The 22,910-nt window shown below is 41.2% G+C and overlaps 1 protein-coding gene across 3 annotated transcripts in view; it reads right to left on the bottom strand.

Annotated features, from left to right (window-relative positions):
• The window catches only part of ELMO1 (engulfment and cell motility 1), a 584,995-nt gene that overhangs the window by 168,294 nt on the left and 393,791 nt on the right, over positions 1-22,910 (bottom strand). For all 3 annotated transcript variants that reach the window (XM_025292040.3, XM_025292041.3, XM_006053724.4), the window contains exon 16: positions 1,742-1,878. In XM_025292040.3, coding sequence (XP_025147825.1) covers positions 1,742-1,878 — 137 coding nt within the window. The remainder of the gene's footprint in view (positions 1-1,741; positions 1,879-22,910) is intronic.

Here is a 22,910-nt window from a genome sequence, read left to right as displayed (position 1 = left end):
TTTGCACCTGATTTGCAAAGTCCCTCATAATCAAGTAGAGTACACTTAGGCGGCTACAGTTATAATCATAAGGGAATTAACGGGCTGCTTCTTTCTTACTTCCCATCCCAAATCATGTCTGTCCTTGGGCACAGTTGCTCAGACACCTGCAGCTCTAGCACACACTCTATAGTGTTTTCCACAGAGCGGAGTCTCTGGGGCCAATTTCAAGGATCTCAGTAGATGGCCCAAGCGAATGTACAAAAGGATTGAAGATCACTTAAACAAACCAGTACACAGATTAAAAAACAATCAAAACATTTCTTAGAAGTGGTTATAACTACAATGAACAGCAATAGGATAAACATGAAGATGTAAAACAGGACATCAAAATCACAAAATGTGGGGGAGGGTAAAAAAGGTCCATCTTTTAGAATGTGTTTGAACTTACATGACTATCAGTCTAAAGCAAGTAGATACAGTTACGGGTAAACTTTCTCAAAAACCAGGCTAACCACAAATCAAAAACATACAATAGATTCACAAAAATCAAAAAGAAAGCAACTGAATAGGTGGCCCAGAATGACTGAGATGGAATGGTGTTCATTCTCTGTTACAAGTGCAGGTAAGATCATTATGCTGATAGAGATGGGTTCTAACCTTGGGGAGGGCTTGGGAAAAGTGTCCTTTCCCTGGTTTTCTTTCTTTTTAGCCAATATTGGTTCAAGATGCCATGAACCTGAAATATGGTGGAAAAGAAGGACCAGATAGACTTAAGTTCAGAGAAAAGGGGACTGGGAGGCAAAGACCATGAAGAATATCAAATGACACCAGAATTCAGATATTACGTTATGCCCCAAGCATAAGCCCATGACGACCCTGCAGGATGACTCTGAGACCAGACACTTAAGACTCAGAAACAGTTCTGTCCCCAGTACCAGGCCAGGGAACATGGGTGATGGGGGCTAGTCAAACCCAGAGCCATATATATTAGCAAATCAGAATTATTAAAGTCCTATGCACACCTGCCCCAACCACCAGTTGTTCGTAGCCACATCATGATTGCTAACAAGGCTTTGATCTAAGGATAAAGATTTTGTTTATCTTGAAAAGTGCACAAGACGTATCCCCTTTCTTTAAGTTGATCAACACTCTTCTCTCCACCCAACATTCACTCACAAGTGGAAATGTGAGATTCACACTCTCCACAAAAACCAAATGCTTTCTGTAAACCAAGAAATGTTCCATTTCAACTTACTCAACTCCCACAAAGAGGTCTTGCATTTTAATAAAAACTCTTTGTGACAGAGAAAAGGGCAGTTATCTCAACCCATTCATAACCCAGAGAGACCACAGCAGCCTTCCTCATCTCATTCTCTCCCTAGCAGTCACCTGCACAGGTGAAAGGGAGGTGCTTTTCCCCACTAGATCTTGTACTAACAAGGCCTCCCAGCTCAACGCCATTAAGGGCAAAGTTCACCTTATCAATATTTCTTAAGAAAGAGTCTCTGCCCGTGGCTTCTGCTTAGTGAGCCAAAAGGAACAAACTGTTCCAAGCTTATCCCTAGAGAGATAAGAACATCATTGGCACACAGGCTTCTGTCTGTACAGGTATGCCTTCCATTTTCCATCCTCAAAGCCACCTAAACTCACAGCCATCCTCATTCTCCTTTCACGCGCAGCGAAGAGACCATGCAAAGGGTAGGGAGGAGCCTCTTCCAGGACATAGGAAGCTGCTGCCTCTGCCTCAGATTCCTCTTACCTTGTTGAAGTCTTCAGAAGTCGCCCTCATTTCCTTCCATGTCTTGTTCAGGAGCTGGATACAGATGCAGAAAAACTCCTCAAAGGATCTGTCATGGGTGAAGAACATCGGGTGGAAATCGTTGCAGGTCTCACTAGCTGGAGGAAAGAGGAGGGAAAGAGGGGAGGAAGTTGAGAAGGGAAATGAAAAGACACGGCCACATCCCCCAGAGGGAGACAATGGGAGGCACATTCGGCTCAAGCCACCATAGAAAAAAAGGCACTTAGAAAAGGCAACCAGAGGCTAGTCCCCATGAAACCTCTGAGTTTAAGGTCAGATGGTCAGACCTACCCTTATGCACATATTTTGATTGATGGAAGTTAGCTCGTAAAACTCTTCCCATGTTATGATCATTATGGCTTTGTTCCAGGATGCCTGGTGTTGAATATGGGCTCTGCATCTGCCTTATTGACCTTATAAAGATCATTCAAACTGCCCTGTCAATCACAGCTCCTCCATCACCCATAATTTCCCATTTCTCAACTGAATAACTGGCAGAAGATGAGCTTTCCAGAATACACAATTAATTGCAACTTTGAAAATAGCATCCTTGAATTATTTCTCCAGGGGGCTCTTTTCCCTCTTATGGCAGTAAGCAGGGGACATCTGAGATCATTAAGCATCTGATACCATTAACCATTTGGTTGACATTCCTAGATACAGATGGCTGGAGGTCGAAGCAGCCCAAGTGTCTTTGAAGGTTCAGTCCTGGACCAAACCCTGAAGTCAGTCAGACTGCCTTCAAACCACCTCATTACAAAGTTTCCTTTGTCATGGTCAGACCCAGTGCTCTGAATTCTAGGTGTGGCCACCTGTCTCCTCTTCCCAGACCAGCACACCAGGCCCTCCCTTCTCTTCAGCTCTTTGTCAAGCTTACATTTTTACAGTCCTTTTACACACATTCATTTGCTCTTTAGAATACCTCTGACTGTTCATGTCATATGAAAAAGGCTACTGGAGCCCAAGGAAGTAAGCTCTGTGACTCCCCTATCCCTGATTCCCCTGGGCCAAAACAGGATTCTACATTTTTTTTTCTTTTAATATAGGCTGTTGTTCCTGCTGCTGCTGCTAAGTCACTTCAGTTGTGTCCAACTCTGTGCGACCCCATAGACAGAAGCCCACTGGGCTCCCCCATCTCTGGGATTCTCCAGGCAAGAACACTGGAGTGGGTTGCCATTTCCTTCTCCAATGCATGAAAGTGAAAAGTGAAAGTGAAGTCGCTCAGTTGTGTCATACAGTGAAAGAATTTCTATTCTGATTGAACTCTATTTAAAGGCCAATTAGTCCTCAAGGCCCCAAATGGTTGAATTTCAAGCCCTGGAAGCCCAGGAAGGCAGGAGGGGTGGTGGCGGGAGTAAGGTTCACAGCACTTGGGGAAGGTCAGGAAGCCCTTCGTGTAGTTGAACACAGACATTATTTAGAGAGAATCCCCTGGGGGAAAGCCCCTGGTGAGTGAGCCCTGATCAAACCCAAGGGGACATGCTCCGCTCTGGTAGGGGCACACCTATGCACAAACCTCTTTTGTCTTCATCCTTTAGAATAGATAGTAAATGCTGTTCTCTTCCTGAGAAGGTAGGGGCATAGGCTAGCAGCAGCCAGCAGTCACACTAAAAAAGTATGGCTTTGAGGGCAAAAGATTTGGGTTCAAGTCCATCCATGACAATGAGGAGCTCACTTCACCTTTATGGCTCTTGATTTTTGAAACTAAAAAGTGGAAATGAAATCTCCACTGCCTTCCCCATTCATGGGAAAGTGCTTTAAAAAGATACAAATAGACATAAATATGGAACAAAGCGGTGGTGATGACAATGAAGGTTGTACCAGCAGATCACTTCCAGGAACATGGGATGTTCTCTGATGGCCCTCAGTTCTTAGTCAAGCCTGTTATTACATCTCAGAAATTAGAGGAAAGAACACATGAGTAACCCCAACTCCAGCTCATGTTAGTGGTGACTGGCCGACTGTTAGTCACAATCGTGTCTGACTTTTTGTGACCCCGTGGACTGTAGCCCACCAGGCTCCTCTGTCCATGGAATTCTCCAGACAAGAATACTAGAATGGGTAACCAACCCTTCTCTAGGAGATCTTCCCGACCCAGGGATCAAACCCAGGTCTCCTGCCTGGCAGGCAGATTCTTCCGCATCTGAGCCACCAGGGAAGCCCATGTTAGTGGTAGAGATGACGAAATTGAAGAAAGTGAAGTCCTGACCTGATATACAAAGCTATTTAAGGAACTTGAAAAGTAAATGCAGGAGGGTTGTGTGTTGCTGCCCTGGGCAATGCGCTGTCACTCTCACTTTCATAAGCACTGAAGCCAGTAAAATTTACAGGTCTACACCAGCACTGTAAAGCACTATCACCATACAAAAACTTATTAATCACATTATCACAGTACCTTTTTCAGGACTGGTGTGATTATATGTGTACTTTATGCCCTAATTAAAGTTTTATGGGACTACTGGAGCTGTGCAAGCCAGACAAAACTGAGAACAACGAGCCCTGCTCTTGCTGGGGTGAAGAGGGATGAAAACGACATCCTTAATAATAGGGATCAGGTGGTAGAAGATTGTGTGTAACTCACAAGGGCTCTAGGGGTGTTATCTTCACAGCAACCCAGGAGGTAGGCATGATGCTTATCCTCATTTTATATATGAGAAAGGTGAAACTTGAAGAAATTAAGCCTTCCATCATGTCAACTAAGGCACGTGGCCCCAGATGAGCATTGGAAACCTACAGTTTTTGTTGACCCAGCAGCAGCTTCCTGCCTTAGTTGACACCAAGAGCACAGGGCATTTCCTTGTGATTGATGCTTTGAAAGTTAATTTCTCCACCTACTCTCTTAGATCTCCTTGGATTCTTCCTTCAACAGAAACCATGATCTTGATGCACAGCCCAGTGAGGCTCACAGCAAGTACACAGCCAGCACCTGCTGATGGATAATACCTGGCCATGTGACAGTACCAACAACGGCCATACCACTGTCATCAGCCACATTTCAGGCCCTATTTTCCTCTAGGAAAATAACCTCAATTTCTTTTTATTTAAATTAGAAATAGTGTTAGAAGGGTTATGAAAGTTGTCCAGGGTCACACAGCTTTCAAGTGGCAAAGTCAAACTCAGTTGACTTGGCTCCATAGTCCATCATCATTGCCCTGACATTGTTGCGGTGACAGCCCATCATTGTTGCACACCCAGCATTCTACACCAGAGCCATTGTTTTCAACCTCCATAGGAGAACGGCTTTGCCATCGTCCTAAGCTTCTTTGGGACTCATCCCTTGTGATGAGAAATGGGCACACAACAAATCAAAAACAATTTTCTCCCTCACATGTTACCAAAGAAACAATGAGAAGACTGATGTATTTTGGGATTTATGATTTAAAGTTGTTCCTATATTAAAGGCAAGGAAAAAGTAATATTTTTTTCCTCAAAAATACACAAACTGCAGATATTCAGGATTGAGGATGATTGAGCAGGAAGGACTGGTCCAGATTATCTGATCTATTTTCCTCTTTCATTTTTCAGGTAAGAGCAGTGAGAAAGGCAAAATGGCTCATCCAAGAGTTTGTGTTGGCCAAAAGTAGGCAAAGATGCTGGGAGTCAGGCTGCTGGGGTTCAAATCCTGGTTCTGTCACTTACTGCTGAGCCAGCTGGGCCACACATCTCATCTGTCATTGCCTGAGTGTTCTCATCTGTAAACTGGGGGCAACAATAGAAAAAGCTTCATCAGGGGGCTATGGGGATCAAAAGGGAACATGACTACAGGAAGTAAGCTCAATGCAACTATGGGCCAACAAAATTACGCTGCTCTCATCCCATAGCAAATGGACTTCAGCCCAGGCTGTCCCAGTGATAAACTAAACTTGCATCAGCTCACAGAGGTGGTCTGATTCTCATGAACAGGGTCCTTAATCTGGAGATTTAAACAAACAAACAAACACACAGATAAAAATAGGGAAGGGAAGGTTTATTACTGTTTTTTAAGGAAAACAGAAACACTTTTTGAAGAAAAAGAAGTGTGGAATTTGTAGGCAATGATTTTATAAATGGAATTTAAAGAGAAATTTTCAATGAGACAAAAATAGACTTTTTTAAGAACCAAGTTGTTTTTAAGCACACTATTTTTAACACAATGAGATTCTCTTTTATTAAAAAAAAAGGATCAACTTACTGTTCTTTTAAGTCTGGAATATTAAGGTATTTTCAGGGCTGGGAGTAAATGAGTTCTTATTAATTTGCTGACATTTAATTCACTTTTAAATAGGAAGCTTTGAAAGCTTCTATAATCCACACACTTTGTTTCTAAAATGAAAAACAAGAATGCTATACACTTAAGTAGCATTTTTGCCTTTCAAAGTAGATTTGTTCCTATTTTCCATTGGATACTGTAAGGTGAGGCAGGTATGGTCACTGGAGGCTCAAAAACAATGGCTTTTGTAGGGTAGCAAGTAAACAATGAAAAGTGAATACGAAGAAAGGGTTCTAGCGCTGCCCTGTGACCTTGAGAAGGTCATCTCAGCTCCAGGGCTCCAAGTTTCTTACCTGTAAATGAGACCACCTGGTAAGGTTCCTGCCAAATCTAAGATTATAAGACTACACACACGTACACACACACACACACACACACACTCTACATAATGTATTTTGAAGTCCCTAATGTCCATTAGTAATTACAGAACTTGGAGATTATACCTGCATTGAACTTTATGTCCTAAATTATTATTTCCTTGAATGACACATTTCAGTTAGGGTATTAGGGCATCAGAGTGGCATTTGATAGGCTTAGAGACGTTTGATAAGCTAGTATTCAATCTTTCTTTCATAAGAAAAGTGTTAGTGTTTTCAGCCCCTTTCAATCTATTAATATCACCGAATGCAGACCATTACATAAGAAAATTACACGACTAAAGATAGAATGACAAGATGACACAGGAAAATGCATATAATTTCTGCTCTTTCATGGGAATTTTCTCAGACAAATGTAGTTTGAGATGCTGAAAAGCTCTGTTCCTGCTTTTGATGACCCTTGTTATACTCAGACTGTGAACCCATTTGCAAGTGACTAAAGGGACATGTTTTGGTGGCACTAGGCAAATTCTGAGTATTTTTACCATGAAATAATGAGCCATTTCAACTACACCAGTCTTTGGAAATGACACACTTTTGAAAAAGAAATAAGCACTGGCCTAACACAAAGGGCATTTTGTTTTAAAATTCTTAGCTACAGGAATAAGAGGATAAATCATAAACACAAGAGCGCCGTGAAAACTGTCAGAATGGCTGCCAAATCTTACTAGGTAGCCACAGCATGAAACTAGAACTATTTGTGGCTCTAGGGTCAGTCTGGGAAATATATTGATGAATTCACAGATGCAAATGTCTATTTATACCTATGCACAAAATCTCACCCTTGCGGCCTTTGAGTTTTCTATTTTTAGACTGGGTATTCCTTAATAGCTTGGCTTTGGAGTTTTGGTGCTGTGTGGGAAGAGGCTCAGAGTTCAAAACCTTTTGTAGGTGGGAGAGGTGAAAAGAGGCGAGGAGAGTGAGGGCAAGGAATGTGAAAAGTTCCCCACTGCTGAGCTCCACCAGTGCAGAAGCTTCCATCCCTGCTATTTCAGGACAGGGGATCAGATGCTTGAAAGCTGCTCAGCGCTTCCCAGCTCCTGAAATCTGGTTTAACAGAACTCTGGATATTCTTTTCTATCCTCTCTCATGCCTAAAAATAGTATGAAATTGACACTAAAAAGACATATCGTCTAATCCAGTGCTCCATTGTTCACTTTCCTTCTGGCTTTTTTTTTTTTTTTAAGGACATGGAGAGAGAAAAAAAAAGTACCAACTAGTGTTAGGGCTAAAAATCAGACTCTAGCATCAAAAGATAAACAATTCACCAAGAATGACCTGAGGCCATAGCTCAAGCTCACAGTTGTGTGTTAATAAAAGAGCAGAGATTCTAGAGTGAGGTTGATCTGGGGGCAAATCGTGGTGTCACTACTGAATAGAAATGTGACCTTTACCAACTTACTCTTCCTCCGGGGCTCAGTTTCTTCGTTATAAAAAAGATAATGCATCTTACCTCATCAGATTGCTGCTAAGATTAAATCTAAAGTGATACACGATTCACATATTAACTGAGATAAAATAAGCATTAGTAAGTGCTAGTTGTTACCAGTTTTAATAGCAAAATAATTATTATTGTACTTAGCTAAAATGGCAAATTTGGAGGAATTATACTTGCAGATAGACATCATAAAACTATAATAATTAGAACAGCTTGATATTGGTCCATGAATGGAAAAACAGAACAACAAAACAGGATAGGGAGTTCTTATCTTCAAATATAGTCTTATACGTACAGTCACTAGATTTATGAAAAAGGTGACACTATAGTGAAAAGAATTTTTAACAACTTGTGCTGAGCCAATTACATATGCATCTGAAAAATGAATTATAACTCCTTACCTCATACCATCTACAAAAATCAACTCAAAGCAGATTACAGGTCTCAGTGTGAAAGGAAAAACAATGAGGCTCCTATATAATACAGGAGAATAATACTGATAACTTAGAAGTGAGCAAAGATATCTTAAACAGGACCAAAAAAAATCATTAACCCTAAAGAAAAAGGTTTGATCTGCTTATATTAAAATCAAGAACTCTTGTTTATCAAAGGGTACAAGAAGGATGGCAACTTCAGGGTAGGAGAAAAACCTGCAGCACTGTCTGGCAAAAAACTGATATCCATTGTATATAAATACCTCTAATAAATCAATAAGGGAAAAAAAGACAGCTCAACAGAAAAATAAGAAAACGTAGATGGACGTGAGTCTCAGTGAACTCCGGGAGTTGGTAATGGACAGGGAGGCTTGGCGTGCTGCGATTCATGGGGTCGCAGAGAGTCGGACACGACTGAGCGACTGATCTGATCTGATCTAAAGTAGGTATTTCACAAGATATCTAAGTGTCCAATGAACACATGAAAAGATTCTTGGCTTTTATAATCACCCGAGAAATGCAAATTTAAACTACAATGAGATATTTTCAAATATCACCAGAATGGCTATAATGAAAAGATTAAAAAAAAAAATTAAGTGTGGATAAGAATGTAGAAAAAAATGGAATGCTCATAAACAGTTGTTAGGAGTGTAAATCAGCTCAACCACTTTGAAAAGCAGTTTAACAGTATTTCAGTTCAGTTCAGTCGCTCAGTCATGTCCGACTCTTTGCGACCCCATGAATTGCAGCACGCCAGGCCTCCCTGTCCATCACCAACTCCCGCAGTTCACTCAGACTCACGTCCATCGAGTCAGTGATGCCATCCAGCCATCTCATCCTCTGTCATCCCCTTCTCCTCCTGCCCCCAATCCCTCCCAGCATCAGAGTCTTTTCCAATGAGTCAACTTTTCGCATGAGGTGGCCAAAGTACTGGAGTTCCAGCTTTAGCATCAGCCCTTCCAAAGAAATCCCAGGGCTGATCTCCTTCAGAATGGACTGGTTGGATCTCCTTGCAGTCCAAGGGACTCGCAAGAGTCTTCTCCAACACCACACTTCAAAAGCATCAATTCTTCGGCGCTCAGCCTTCTTCACAGTCCAACTCTCACATCCATACATGACCACAGGAAAAACCATGGCCTTGACTAGACGGACCTTTGTTAGCAAAGTAATATCTCTGCTTTTGAATATGCTATCTAGCTTGGTCATAACTTTCCTTCCAAGGAGTAAGCATCTTTTAATTTCACGGCTGCAGTCACCATCTGTAGTGATTCTGGAGCCCAGAAAAATAAAGTCTGACATTGTTTCCACTGTTTCCCCATCTATTTGCCATGAAGTGATGGGACCGGATGCCATGATCTTCGTTTTCTGAATGTTGAGCTTTAAGCCAACTTTTTCACTCTCCTCTTTCACTTTCATCAAGAGGCTTTTGAGTTCCTCTTCACTTTCTGCCATAAGGGTGGTGTCATCTGCATATCTGAGGTTATTGATATTTCTCCCAGCAATCTTGATTCCAGCTTGTGCTTCTTCCAGTCCAGTGTTTCTCATGATGTACTCTGCATATAAGGTAAACTAAAATATTCATACTCAATGATACAGCAATTCTACCCAAAGATATAGATCCAAAAGAAATGCATAAACTGGTGCTGCATAAGAAAGGTATCTGAATGTTCATAGTGGCTCTATTTGTTATAACCCAAATCTTGAAACAGTAAAAATGTCCTCTCAATATATTAGATAAATTTTAGTTTATTCATATAGCAATATTTGTTGTTCAGTCTCTCAGACATGTCCAGCTCTTTGTGATCCCATGGACTGCAGCACTCCAGCCCTCCTTGTCCATCAGCAACTCCTGGAGTTCACCCAAACTCATGTCCATTGAGTCAGTGATGCCATCCAAACATCTCATCCTCTGTCATTCCCTTCTCCTCCTGCCTTCAATCTTTCCCAGCATCAGATCTTTTCTAATGAGTCAGCTCTTTGAAACAGGTGGCCAAAGTATTGGAGCTTCAGCTTCAGCATCAGTCCTTTCAATGAATATTCTGGACTGATTTCCTTTAGGATTCACTGGTTTGATCTCTTTGCAGTCCAAAAGACTCTCAAGAGTCTTCTCCAACACCACTTTGTAGTAGACTTTGTAGTAAGTATATAGCAATATACTTACTACAAAGAAATACTTTTTTAAAAGCTATACTGCACACAATAGCATGAATGAATAGAAAACACAACGTTGGACAAACAGAATCCTCTTAAAAAGACCACACACTATGTGATTCCATTTATGTAAAGCTCAAATTGGAAAATTTATCTATGGTGGTGGAAACAGGGTATTCTCCTATTCTCTTAGAGACAGGAAGAAATTGGGGTTAAGGCAGCCCCCAAGGGTCTCTATGCTTTGCTGTACTTAAGTCACTCAGTCATATCCAACTTTTTGTGAGCCCACTAGGCTCCTCTGTCCATGGGGATTCTCCTGGCAAGAATACTGGAGTGGGTTGCCATGCCCTCCTCCAGGGGACCTTCCCAAACCAGGAATCGAACCCAGGTCTCCTGCATTGCAGGTGGATTCTTTATCATCTGAGCCACCAGGGGAGCCCCCACGGGTCTCTGGTGGTCGCATAATACTCTAGATCTTGAGCTAAGGAACAGCAAAATGGATAGCTGAATACTAAAAAATTCACTGAGGTGTGTTATGCTTTCAGGATTTGAATACTTCTATTCATTTAAATTAGACTGATATAAAAAGTTAAGTTAAAATAGTAGAATATGAGCTTTCTAAGCAAATAAGAAGGAACAGCATTTCAGACAGTGTAAAATCTACTGCAGATGATCTCCATGGGCTTTCGGAAGTGGTGCTGTATTTGCCCTGCCCATTACCTCTGGAGCCAGGGATTGCATTTCATGTAGTCAGGTTAACTGCTGGATAGAAAAGCACATAACCTGTCTATGCAGGCATCCTAGTGCAATCACTTAAGTGGTATTAGCCTCTAAAATTGTTCAGGGGTATGTCTCCACACCTGGGCTTTAGTTCAATTTCATCTGTTAGGTAGATAAAAGGGTATATGTGTGCATTTTCTTTTGTGAAAGGCAATCCTGACCTCACTGAAGAGTATTGCAGATGCTGATGGAAAAGCTTTAATAGATTTGACTGGTTGTATACAAACTATTAGAGTCCCAAGTCTCTTATATTAGTTTCCTCCCTCTGTCCCTCTCTCATTTCCTTCATTCATCTACAGATCCTTCCTTCCTTCCGTCTTTCTTTCCTTCCTTTCATCCATGTGTGTGCATGTCCATCTATCTGTCCATCCATCAGTCCACTGACCCATTGATTCACTCATCCATCCATTCATTCATCCACTCATTCATCCATCCATACATCCAACTAGTAAGGTGGTTAAGAACAGGGTCCTGGAGCCAGTCTGCCTGAGTTTGGACGCTGGCTCTGCCACTCATTATCTATATGACCTTGAGCTCAAGAAGAAGGAGAAATGAGTAAAAGCTGAAGAAACCAGCAGGCATCAGATCATCTAATTCTTTGTAGAACACATTAGGGAGCACGGGCTTTATTCCACCTGCAATAAGAAGCCATTAGAGGTTTTAAACAGGAGTGGAATAAAGTAACAACTTTCTATCACCTTTCTTCCTCTACCTTTTATCTCTTTTTAATGGAATTAAAATTCAGGTAATTTGAGGATCCCTGTTATTCTGGACTCTACTTCAGTGTATTAAGGGCGAGTGATGAACTACATAAAAACATTAGTGCTAAGTAGTTAGGAGTCACCAGAATTGAGGCTAGAATTCTTTCTCTATACTTTCTCAACTAAGTCCCTTATGTCATCAAGTCTATTATTATGATGATAATAACAGTAATTTACATCTGTAGAACTGAGTAAAGATATAGTGAGAGGAGTCCCATAAAACACCTAGCATAGTTCTTGGCATATAATAAGCACTCAATAAGTGGTAGCTATAAAATGCTGTGCAGAATACAAATATGATGTGCAATTTTCCCCAAAATCTTAAATTTAGATTCACACAGGTTTAGTCTGTGTGAAATCTTGTTCACTTGAACCTCCCTTCATGAAAGTAACAGATTCCCTGGAAAATTATAGAGCTGCATCTACCAAATGACAAAATGTGCAGAATTTTCAGGAAATTATGATTTCTAATAACAACGAGCTAAGTGAGTCCTAGATGTTGGTTTATAATTGAAAAATGGGCTTTCTGACATGCTCCGTGTTTGTGCTTCTTGGTCCTCTGGCTGAAACTAAGACGGGCAGTAAAACAGAATCTGGATCCTGACACCTTCTCTCTTGACAAAATAATTGCCTCTGGATTCACTTATGGGTCTCTGAATAGTCTAAAGAAAAGAACATAATAGGAAAAACTGAATTCTTTGGGAAGAGTATCAAGTTTGTAGTATGCTTTACTAATACAAAACCAAAATGAAAAATCTAATTTGCCGACCTCCTGGGTGAGGTGTGGCTGCAGCATTGGTAGGCACAGTGAACGATTAGGAAAGAGGAAAGTTCTAGTTGGGTGGTAGACAGTCCAAGGCAGGGCAAAGGAAAGCACATTCAAGAAGTGATTTCTGCATGCCCTTATTGAAATTTCCTTTATAAGGAAAATTATTCTCAGAAGTGACATATTAAGAGACTGTCATACAGCAAATTTAGCATGGATATAAATAATTGCCTGTTCAACCATGTGAGATGGGCACTTGAGGGTTATGTTGGGATAGAGGCTGATTAATGAACGGCTGGGATGTGCCTCACTGAAGCCCCAGCAAGAAAGAGCTGTGCGCCATCACATGACCATGGATGACATCTTTACCTGAGGCTCAGAGCCTTAACCAGGGCTGGGGATCTGGCAAAGAGGCTAAAAATAAGTAACCCTAAGTCCAATAAATAGCAAATAAAGGAAAGAGGACATGTCAAGTCTTGCTCATCGCATACATTCTTTCATGTCTTTGGTACTCAGTAATTGAGTCCCCTTAAAAACTTAGTGATTACATGTAGGTGTCAGGATAAAATGCAAATGATTTAGCAAAGCATTCAACACTTTCCAGTCTGCCCCTACTCCATTCTCCTAACTTTTCCTGACTGACCTAGGACTGAACATTAAATTCAACAAAAAGTCATCAAATAAACCTCTCCACTTATATCTGCGGGGCTGCCCCATGGCTCAATGGGTAAAGAATCTGCCTGCAATGTAGGACACGTGGGTTCAATCCCTGGGTAGGTAAGATCCTCTGGAGGAGGGCTGGCAACACCCACTCTGGTATTCTTGCCTGGAGAATCCCATGGACTGAGGAGCCTGGCGGGCTACAGTTCATAGCACTGCAAAGAGTCGGACATGGCTGAGCAACTACACGGGCACACACACTTGTATCTGCACATGTTAAGCTCCTGGGTTTCCCTCTTCATGAAGCCCAGTGAGTCAACCTTCAAAGTCCATCCCTTTGCTAAAGTCATTTCCCTCCAGCCCGGCCCAACTTCTGCTTCCTTTGTGTTTCCAGACCTTTTATTTCTTCCATCCGTTTGGAATCCCCACACTTGTTTATGAGCCTCCAAGACACAGGAATCCTGATTCAGTAATTTCTGCATTCTTAACGGTGCTCACATGGCCAGCCTTCCACAAACACATGCCCACAATGCCTTCCCTGGTTTCCTCCTTCTTCTGCCTCCCTAGACATGCTTTTCTTCTATGTGGTTTCCATTACGCCCCACTTCGTGCACTGTTAATAAAATGGGATGAGAGAAGTTCCCAACTTTTGTATAACACACATTTAGGCACTCTTGCTGTGATAGGGCCACCTTGGAAGGCCCCACACATGCTTCACCCACTACTTTAAAATAAATTGTCCAACCTACAAAATGACGCAGTCCTCTGTATTCTCTCCACCAATATCCTGAAATCCAAGTATAGGTGCTCTCTTAATAGAAAATGAGCTATGGAATCTGGAGTTAGCATGTACACACTGCCGTATTTAAGCTGGAGAACCAACAAGGTCCTACTGTGTAGCGCTGCTGCTGCTGCTGCTGCTGCTAAGTCGCTTCAGTCGTGTCCAACTCTGTGTGACCCCATAGACGGCAGCCCACCAGGCTCCCCCGTCCCTGGGATTCTCCAGGCAAGAACACTGGAGTAGGTTGCCATTTCCTTCTCCAATGCAGGAAAGTGAAAAGTGAAAGGGAAGTTGCTCAGTCGTGCCCGACTCTTAGCGACCCCATGGACTGCAGCCTACCAGGCTCCTCCGCCCATGGGATTTTCCAGGCAAGAATACTGGAGTGGGGTGCCATTGCCTTCTCCGCTGTATGGCACAGGGGAACTCTACTCAGTTATGTGGCAGCCTGGATGGGAGAGGAGTTTGGGAGGGAATGGATACATACATATGTGTGGCTGAGTTGCTTTGCTCTGCACCTGATACTATCAGAACATTGTTAAAAGGCTATACTCCAATGTAAAATTAGAAAGTTAAAAAAAAAGGAAAAATGAGGAATTTTATAAGGGAAGCAGATTAATCACATAAATGTAACAACAACAACAAAAATGCCTCAAATCTGGTATGTACCCAAATTATGGTATATAACCCTCCTCCTGTAGATCAACTGCCAACAACTAGTCCTGCCCCAGGGTAGGGGCCTCTTTCCCTCTCCCCGCCCACCTCATTTACCACATGTGGCTTTGAGCAGGAGCACCTGAACTCAGTGCTGATCTCAGGCCCTCATCAGACTTTGTTACAAGGAACATATGGCCTCAAAAATTGCAGGACAGTGTTAACAATGTGTCCCCCTACCCATGGGGAATTAAAGGGAATATGGGGGATATGAACAGAATAATCCAGTGACAATCATGCTTTTGCCAATGTGGGCTTTGAGAGGATGAAGATTTCTGTCAGTGATCAAAACAGACTTAAACCGCTAATTTTTTGCCTATATATATAGTTCCATAAATCCTCTTAAAGAAGAGTGCATATAAGAAGTACGGCTCTCTCCTACCCAGGGTCACGTGGGCAGGTTTGTGCAGAGGGGCCAAGCAGTGCACCCACAGAGCACCAGCCCAAGAAGTGTATCCTCAAGCATCGTATTAATCATGTAGGAAAAAGTCAGGCTTCACACAGGCACTTGACTGAGATTTACCCCAGAAGGAGGAAATGAAAGGATAAAGCATTACATATCAAACCAGGAACAGCTGGCTGGAAAACTTGAAAAGGACATAGTCTGAATTACCAGTCACTTGGGAAATCTGCCAGAGCAAGTTAGAAGGTGAGTAGCCTAGAAAGCTGTTATTTACTTGATACCATTGCAGTGGCCATGCAGAAGAATTGTTCTAAGCTCCTTACAAGTATTTTCTCATTTAGTCTTCATAACAGTTGCATAAAGGAGGTACAGCTATTATCACCCCAACTGTACAGATGAGAAAACGAGGCACAGAAGAGCGATGTTGCTTGGTTCACAGAGCTAAGAAGAGGCAGAGCCAGGATTTAACAATAATTTGGGTCCAGAGTCCTTCTTATCAAACTACTCAACACACATTAATTCCCCTCTATGGAAGATTTTTATAGCAGAAAGTTAATACTTTCTAGAACGCCTATTTACTGTGATATAAAAATAAATTTAATTCCATTTCTTCTCCAAGCCATTATTTTAATGAACACTTAATCTTGAAAACTAAAGTAATTTTTGGATATGCAATTCTTACAGTTGGTAAGAATGCTGCATTTTCCAATTTATCTATGGCAGACATGTATTCCCATGAAAATGTTACTGTTTTAATGCCAGGAGAAAATTCAACAATTCATAGACTTTTAATTTCAGGTACCTTTTATTTGTTCATTGGTTTCTTAATAAAGAAGATAGAAAATTTGTCTCTTTTAATGAACGGAAGATTAGGAAAATCAAGCTAATGAGACCAATTTTTTTTTAATCAAACAATTCTATAGCACTTAATATATTCCAGCCTCTGTTCTCTGTGCTTTATAACTATTAAATCATTTAATTCTCATATGAGACAAGTTCGATTCTCAACTCTGTCTCACAAGTGAGGAAAATTGGGGCACAGAGAGGGTAAGTAACTTATTTGAGGTCACACAGCCAAAGAGAGACAGGGCAGAAAGTAAGTCTGGAGGCCTTCAGCCTGCAGAGGCTGTTCTCTGAATATGTGTGTAGTCAGTGTACTTGGAGGTCTCCTTGCCCCCGTAGCATTCTAGTTGCTGCTGGTGCTGTCCTAACCATTACAATACTGACGAAGCAATGAGAGCTTCAACAGTATTCACATAATAAGGCCATTGAGCTCCTTTGACCCTGAGTGATCACACACATATCCATGACTACCCCAGATGTCTCAGGTTTAGGGTAAGTAGCCAAATTATATTATTTCTATTTGTTAAAAATAGCCCCATGCACTTTAACTTCTTTTTAAAAATTATGTTGGAACTGGATTTCTATTTCACAGAAATAGCTTCAAACAAATAAACAAAAAACCAGGCATCGGTGTTTTGGTGGTATTTTGGGAAATAAATTTGAGTAAAAATGTGGCACATTCACTCTGCATGTGCTCCCAGAGTGCATCTCATTATCTTGAATACATGGACATCCAAGAAGTGAACACAGTTTTGCAGTTGATAAAATTATTTTCACTATTAAAAAGCACTAATAAAATTAGGTTTAAGTTCTTGTTACTGCTTTAATGAGACTAGTTTTTCATATTACAGACTGTGGGCTAATTAGTATTCCAAGGAATGAAACACTGGTTTCTTCTTGTTGGGCCTATGAGACAGGTTCACATATATAGCTTCTGCCTCAGGAATGTGTGTCTGTAGTCAGTCTTAAATTGATGGCAAAGATATATTTTAACCCTTTGTTATCCACATTCTTTTTATATTGAATGTCTGCAGCTTTTTCCTCCATGGTCTTGCTGAGATATAATAATAGTTCTAAAGTTTCTCTAATATCCTTATATATTCAGGTGGTTATTATCCAACGACAGACTGCCTGCCGTTGAACTTGTTCTAAGCCAAATTTAACAAAGGTTATTTTGGCCTTCAGCTTCTTAGCCATCATCTTTCTCTTTCTTTTTAAACTCTTACCAAAAAGACATCGTTTTAGATAAGAACATATCTTAATGAAAAACCGAACTAAGGATAAGACTAAAATAAGATGCTTTTAACTTCAAGAGGACGATTTTCTGATGAAAATTCTCAGTCCTGCCTTCCATATGAAATAAAATGTAATGCTCTCAGACACTTTCATTTCCCTTCTTTGTAGACAGTTATTTTATTTTACTTTTTGGTCATACGATCTTATTCTTCATGTTTTGAAATAGTTTTCTCCCTCGCCTGGGACAAAAGCATTTGAGAACTTTGATTTTATAAAAACTCCCAATTCTCTAAAAACAGAGGGTGCTTCTGACATCACTTCCATTCTCTTACACACATAAATGATCAGGACATCGCCTGTGGTCACTAGAATGTACACAGGATACCCAATACGGGTACCCATGTTTCCTAGCAAGAAGGACATTATATCTAGCATGTGGAGTCCCTATAAATGCTTTTGAGGTTATATGGCAGCTGTTAAGACTCGAGAGGGTAAAACATAAAAACAATAGCCCACTAGCACTGGATAATTGTTCTTCCCAATCTCACTGTTCTTTCTTGTCTTCTTCAGAGACTTGTTTTTTGTTTGTTGTTTGGGATGGGGGTGGTACTTTTCTCGGCCCAAGGTTCTGTTCTCATCTTTCTTTTCTTTTTTCTCTTCACTCTTGCCCTAGGAGAACTGAACTACTCCCATGTCTCCCATGGTCACCATTGTCAAATCTCGTTTTTGAGCTCAGAACTTTCCCCTGAGCTTCAGACAACCAGTTGCTTACTGGACATGCCTGCTTGGATATCCCTTAGTCACCTCACACTCAAAATGACCCAAACTGAACTCATTCCTTCTATCTAGTCTGGGTCCCCATCTCAGCAGTCTCCTATGCTTAGTCATCCATGGTCGACTGGACTCCTCTCTCAGTCACCTTAGTATTCTGAATATATTCATTTCCTCCTTTCCTCTCCTGCTGCCACTGGGCTGGGTTCAAGTGTTCATTGTCTGCTGTGCCAGATGGCGACAAAAGACCTCAAAACGTCTTCCCACCCTCAAGACAGATTCATGTTCCTCACTGCCCCATGAGGAGTTCATGAAAATCTAACTGTTGCCACAGCAAGATACAGATAGAGCAATAAGAAGCATTTAAACCTATTATTATTAGTGCTTTATCATAGTGAAAATAATTAAGTCAACTCTGCTTAAAATCCCTCAGATAAAATCCCAGCTCCTCTCAAAGTCTTTACTGTGTGTACTCTGCCTAGCCTTTAATAGGCCCATTGCACATTTTTTAAAATAAAACTTCCAGAATGTATTTACTGGGGAGAGGGAGAAAACAATTTCAAATTTTGAGAAGGAATTAGAATGACCAAACAAATTAAATCAAATAAACTGTTTACAAGACTTCTAGACTTAAATATAAGTTTCTCTTATGCCTGAAACACCCTGCCTCGTCTCATTCCCCGGTTGGTGTTGTTTAGTTGCTCAGTCGTGTACGACTCTTTTATAACCCCATGGACTGTAGCCCACCAGGCTCCTCTGTCCACGGGATTTTCCAAGCAAGAACACTGGAATGGGTTGCCATTTCCTCCTCCGGGGGATCTTCCTGACCCAGGGATCGAACCAGTGTCTCCTGCATTACCTGTGGATTCTTTACCACTGAGCCACCTACTCAGTGATAACTCCAAAGGTCTTTTAACATCAGTGCAGTTACCACCTCCATGGGATGCCTTTATTCTCATTACCTATAGTCTGATACCTCTAATTGTCTCCATCTCACACTCCATCATTTACACCATTCTCTACCTGTTTTTGTGTCTTTCCACAAAAATTCTAAGACTCTGGAGCTCCAGGACTATGCCTTTTCTGTCTTTAGAGTCTCCAAAAATGTTTATGGAATGCATGGTTAGATGTGACACGCTACTTGTCCCATGGGACAACATTATTGAAGCTGCAACTTGCAAAAAGGCTCCATCTCCTTGCTACACTGAAACATAGCACTGAAATCTCATATTCTTGCCAGCACTAGTTAATCATTAAACATTTCTCCCCACTAACAAAACAAAACATGACCACAGGAGAAGGCTCTGCAGAGACCGTGCCCACACATTTCAATGCCTGGGCTAAAATAACCATGTAAGTGTGTAGGACTCTTCATCATATCGTACCAGGAAACTCGCCCTCCCATATTTAAAAATACACTTGTTTGGCTTGATTCAGGCTGTTCCTCATTCCAGGCCTGCATGAGTCATTGGAGAAACATTCCTATTAGAGGGCACCCCACAGATTGGCTTCCTTTGTATGTTTTCGATGAGTCAGGATGTATGAGTCACAGTTCACTCTTATGACAAAAGGAACCTGTTCTCCCTTCCTTTTCATTACTAATATTTTGTGGGCTTCATTGGCACCTTTTAGAAACATCTAAGGCAGCCAGGGGCAGCTGGAGAATTGGCATTATTTATTTTTCGCAAGCTACTCTACTTAAAGCCCCTTTCACCAGAACAGCAGGATATGGTGGAGTTCTAGCACATCCAAAGTTCACGTGGCTCCTGGGAGGCCTGCATTTGGCTTTTGCTGCTATGCATGTCATCGATGCGAGCAGGAAGGCTCACAGGAGAAGACACTCCACAAGGCCCCTTTCAGGACAGGTACCTAGAAACGGTCTCCCAGAGCTACTGTTGATAAAGGGCCAGTTGGCTTCTCTTTCTTGGCTATGATAGACAAATGCTTGGCTAAGGAGAGTGACATTTCTCAGCATAATCAATGGCCAACTAGTGAGCACAAAGCTGAGTGGAAAGACAGTCAAAGAACTGCAATCATCTAGATGTCATCCAGGACACTCAGAACCTGCCAATGGAAGAATTTTTAAGCTCCATGATAATTAGAAACAATAGAGGTTAATTCCTTTCATTCCATTCCAGCAAATCTTTCAAGTGGCTATCCACAGAGATAAATCGGGCATGGAATCAGTGGCAGAAGAAAGTACAGTGAGTTATATACGCCACAAAAGAAGAATATGCAAAGGGTCATGAGAGTCCTGGAGAAGGCTAAGTTTATTTTCTTAGAGGAATTGGCATTTGAATTGGACCCAAGGATGAGGAGAATCTAATTCATAGTTCTGAATGTGTTTTTCCTTCAGAACCCAGTCAGGCTCCTTTCAAATTCATTTACATTCAGACTCCAAACTCCATAATCAGCATCTCTGGGAAGCTATTTAAAAGCATGCATAGAAGCCTGCCTGCAAGGGAGATGCTTCTACCCAGTTCTATCAGGAATAGTTTTACAGCGGCCAATAAATGAAATAGAGAAGAGACTCACTAAGTCCACATCGTTCTGCTTTCCAGGGGATCCTAGTGCAGTGAATTCTGCTTCTGCTTTAATAGAAGGTGATAAAAATACTTGCCACCCACTTACCTCAGAGGAACACTGCCAAGATGCATAATGCTCAAAGCACTTTGAATTTTTTAGGTGAAAAGTGCTTTTGAAAACAAAGCTTTGTGATCATGAATGTTTGGTAAAAAGGAAGCAAAAACATTGTCTAGAGCATGTGTTTGTCGGGGTCGGAGGAAACCAGACACTAGATTATAACTTGTATAATCTTGTATAACTAGATTATATAAGAAAGTCAGCATTCTACAGTCAAGCCCTTAAAGTCCTTTCCCAGGAGGTAAGACCATAACTATTCAGGGTACATTTAATATATCAAGAAATGAGGCAAAATTGGTGTCTTTGATGATAGAGGTTTCTGATAAGAATAAAGAATAAGGAAAAGGAATTGCAATTTGTCCCATGATGAGGTATGGGGGACGTAAATTTTGCAGGCTGAGAATTGATTCTTAAAAAGCCAAGAAAAGAACATGCAGAGGACACCGGGAGAAAAACTTTGAATGCCCAAGGACGAACGGGGTACGTGATCCAAAATATTCAGTAGTGCAGTATAAAGACAACAGAAGATAAAGGAAAGTTGTAAACAGTGAGTAACCCTCTGAATTAGACTACAGAGCTGTGTAGAAGGAAGAAATTAGACCCTTAGAAGGCTTGAGTGATAGTACACTCTCTGGTACCAAGCAGATATATATATATGTTCTCTATGTGAATGACTTAATTTCTCACAACTTCACACAGCTGAGAGAATCAAAGGAGAAAATGTTAAAAAGTATCATCAAAAATGTGCTGGTATCTACAAACATCAGGGGTGGTGATGATGGAGCTGAATTGGTGGGAATGACAAAAAACCAGAAGAAAGTCCCCAAAGGAGAGCCACACATTTTGGTGGTAGAATTTTTTCTTTTTTAAAAAATACATGCAAAATCCTGGTGTTGAAGGAAGACTTCTGGAAAGGATCTAGTAACCCAGAAGGGATATAACCAGGGTTTAGACTTCCACGACAGGGAAATATTCAAGACATATTTTCAACAAATTGAATGTGGACGAGAAGACAAAAGAAACAAAAATCATGTCGAGAGCCCATGTCTGCAGAAATTGTAGGAGAACAAAGTGGCCGATGTAAATGGGAAGCTGAGGAAAGAAGGTGGTAAAATGGTGGGGTTATTATAGAATAAAAGATAAGCTTCTAATAAAATAGTAAAATGAGGGGTTAAAAATTTATTTATGGAATTTTCTGCATCTGCTAGTTAGCCTCACCGGAAATAAAATGGAAACTCTTCTATGTAAAAAGATTAGAATATGCCCTTTAAGGTTTCAACAAAAGCAAATCTGTATTGAAGAGGTGTCTCGTGGGATTAGGTTGACGTCAACAGTTCCTGTGCATCATGTTTTCTGTTATTTTCAATAACCTCAAAAGCTTTTTGGTTTTACTCCAGAGTAATATTCATGTTTGCATTTCCTTCCCCAATTCATCCAAAAACCTGGTCAGCCGTTCTTTCACTGGGTTCTAGCCAGTCCTATCCACTCACACCTATGACTGAGGAGCCTGGAGAATAACTGAGCTGTTATCAGGGGAAGACACAGACATTGCCTGTGATAAGAACTCAGCAAGAAGGGCCAGGAATCAGGCCATCAGATGGCCTGAGCAGAGTGGACATGGGCTTGCAGCCATTGGCAAAAAACCTTGTAACACAGACTAGAGAGGCCACCTTTGTTTTTGAGAAAATTCAGACATGAAGAAGAGGGATAGGGTAGTGAGAAATGAACTGAGGGAAATAACAGTCTGTGACCAAACGTATAGGAATCAGGCATTAGCCTGACTCCATCATCACCCAAAACCCGGGTCAGAAGTCAAATTTGGTCTGTTTTCTAAGTACATGAAAATAGACACATGACAGTGGGTCAGTTGGAGCAATACATTAAATTTATATCTGTAAATATTTCTTTTTTGTTTTGTTTTGTTTATTTTATTTTTAAACTTTACAATATTGTATTAGTTTTGCCAAATATTGAAATGAATCCGCCACAGGTATACCTGTGTTCCCCATCCTGAACCCTCCTCCCTCCTCCCTCCCCATACCCTCCCTCTGGGTCGTCCCAGTGCACCAGCCCCAAGCATCCAGTATCGTGCATCGAACCTGGACTGGTGACTCATTTCATACATC

The sequence above is a fragment of the Bubalus bubalis genome, chromosome 8, assembly GCF_019923935.1.
Source record: "Bubalus bubalis isolate 160015118507 breed Murrah chromosome 8, NDDB_SH_1, whole genome shotgun sequence".
Lineage (NCBI taxonomy): Eukaryota > Metazoa > Chordata > Mammalia > Artiodactyla > Bovidae > Bubalus > Bubalus bubalis.
This window is presented reverse-complemented; position numbering and strand designations above follow the sequence as displayed.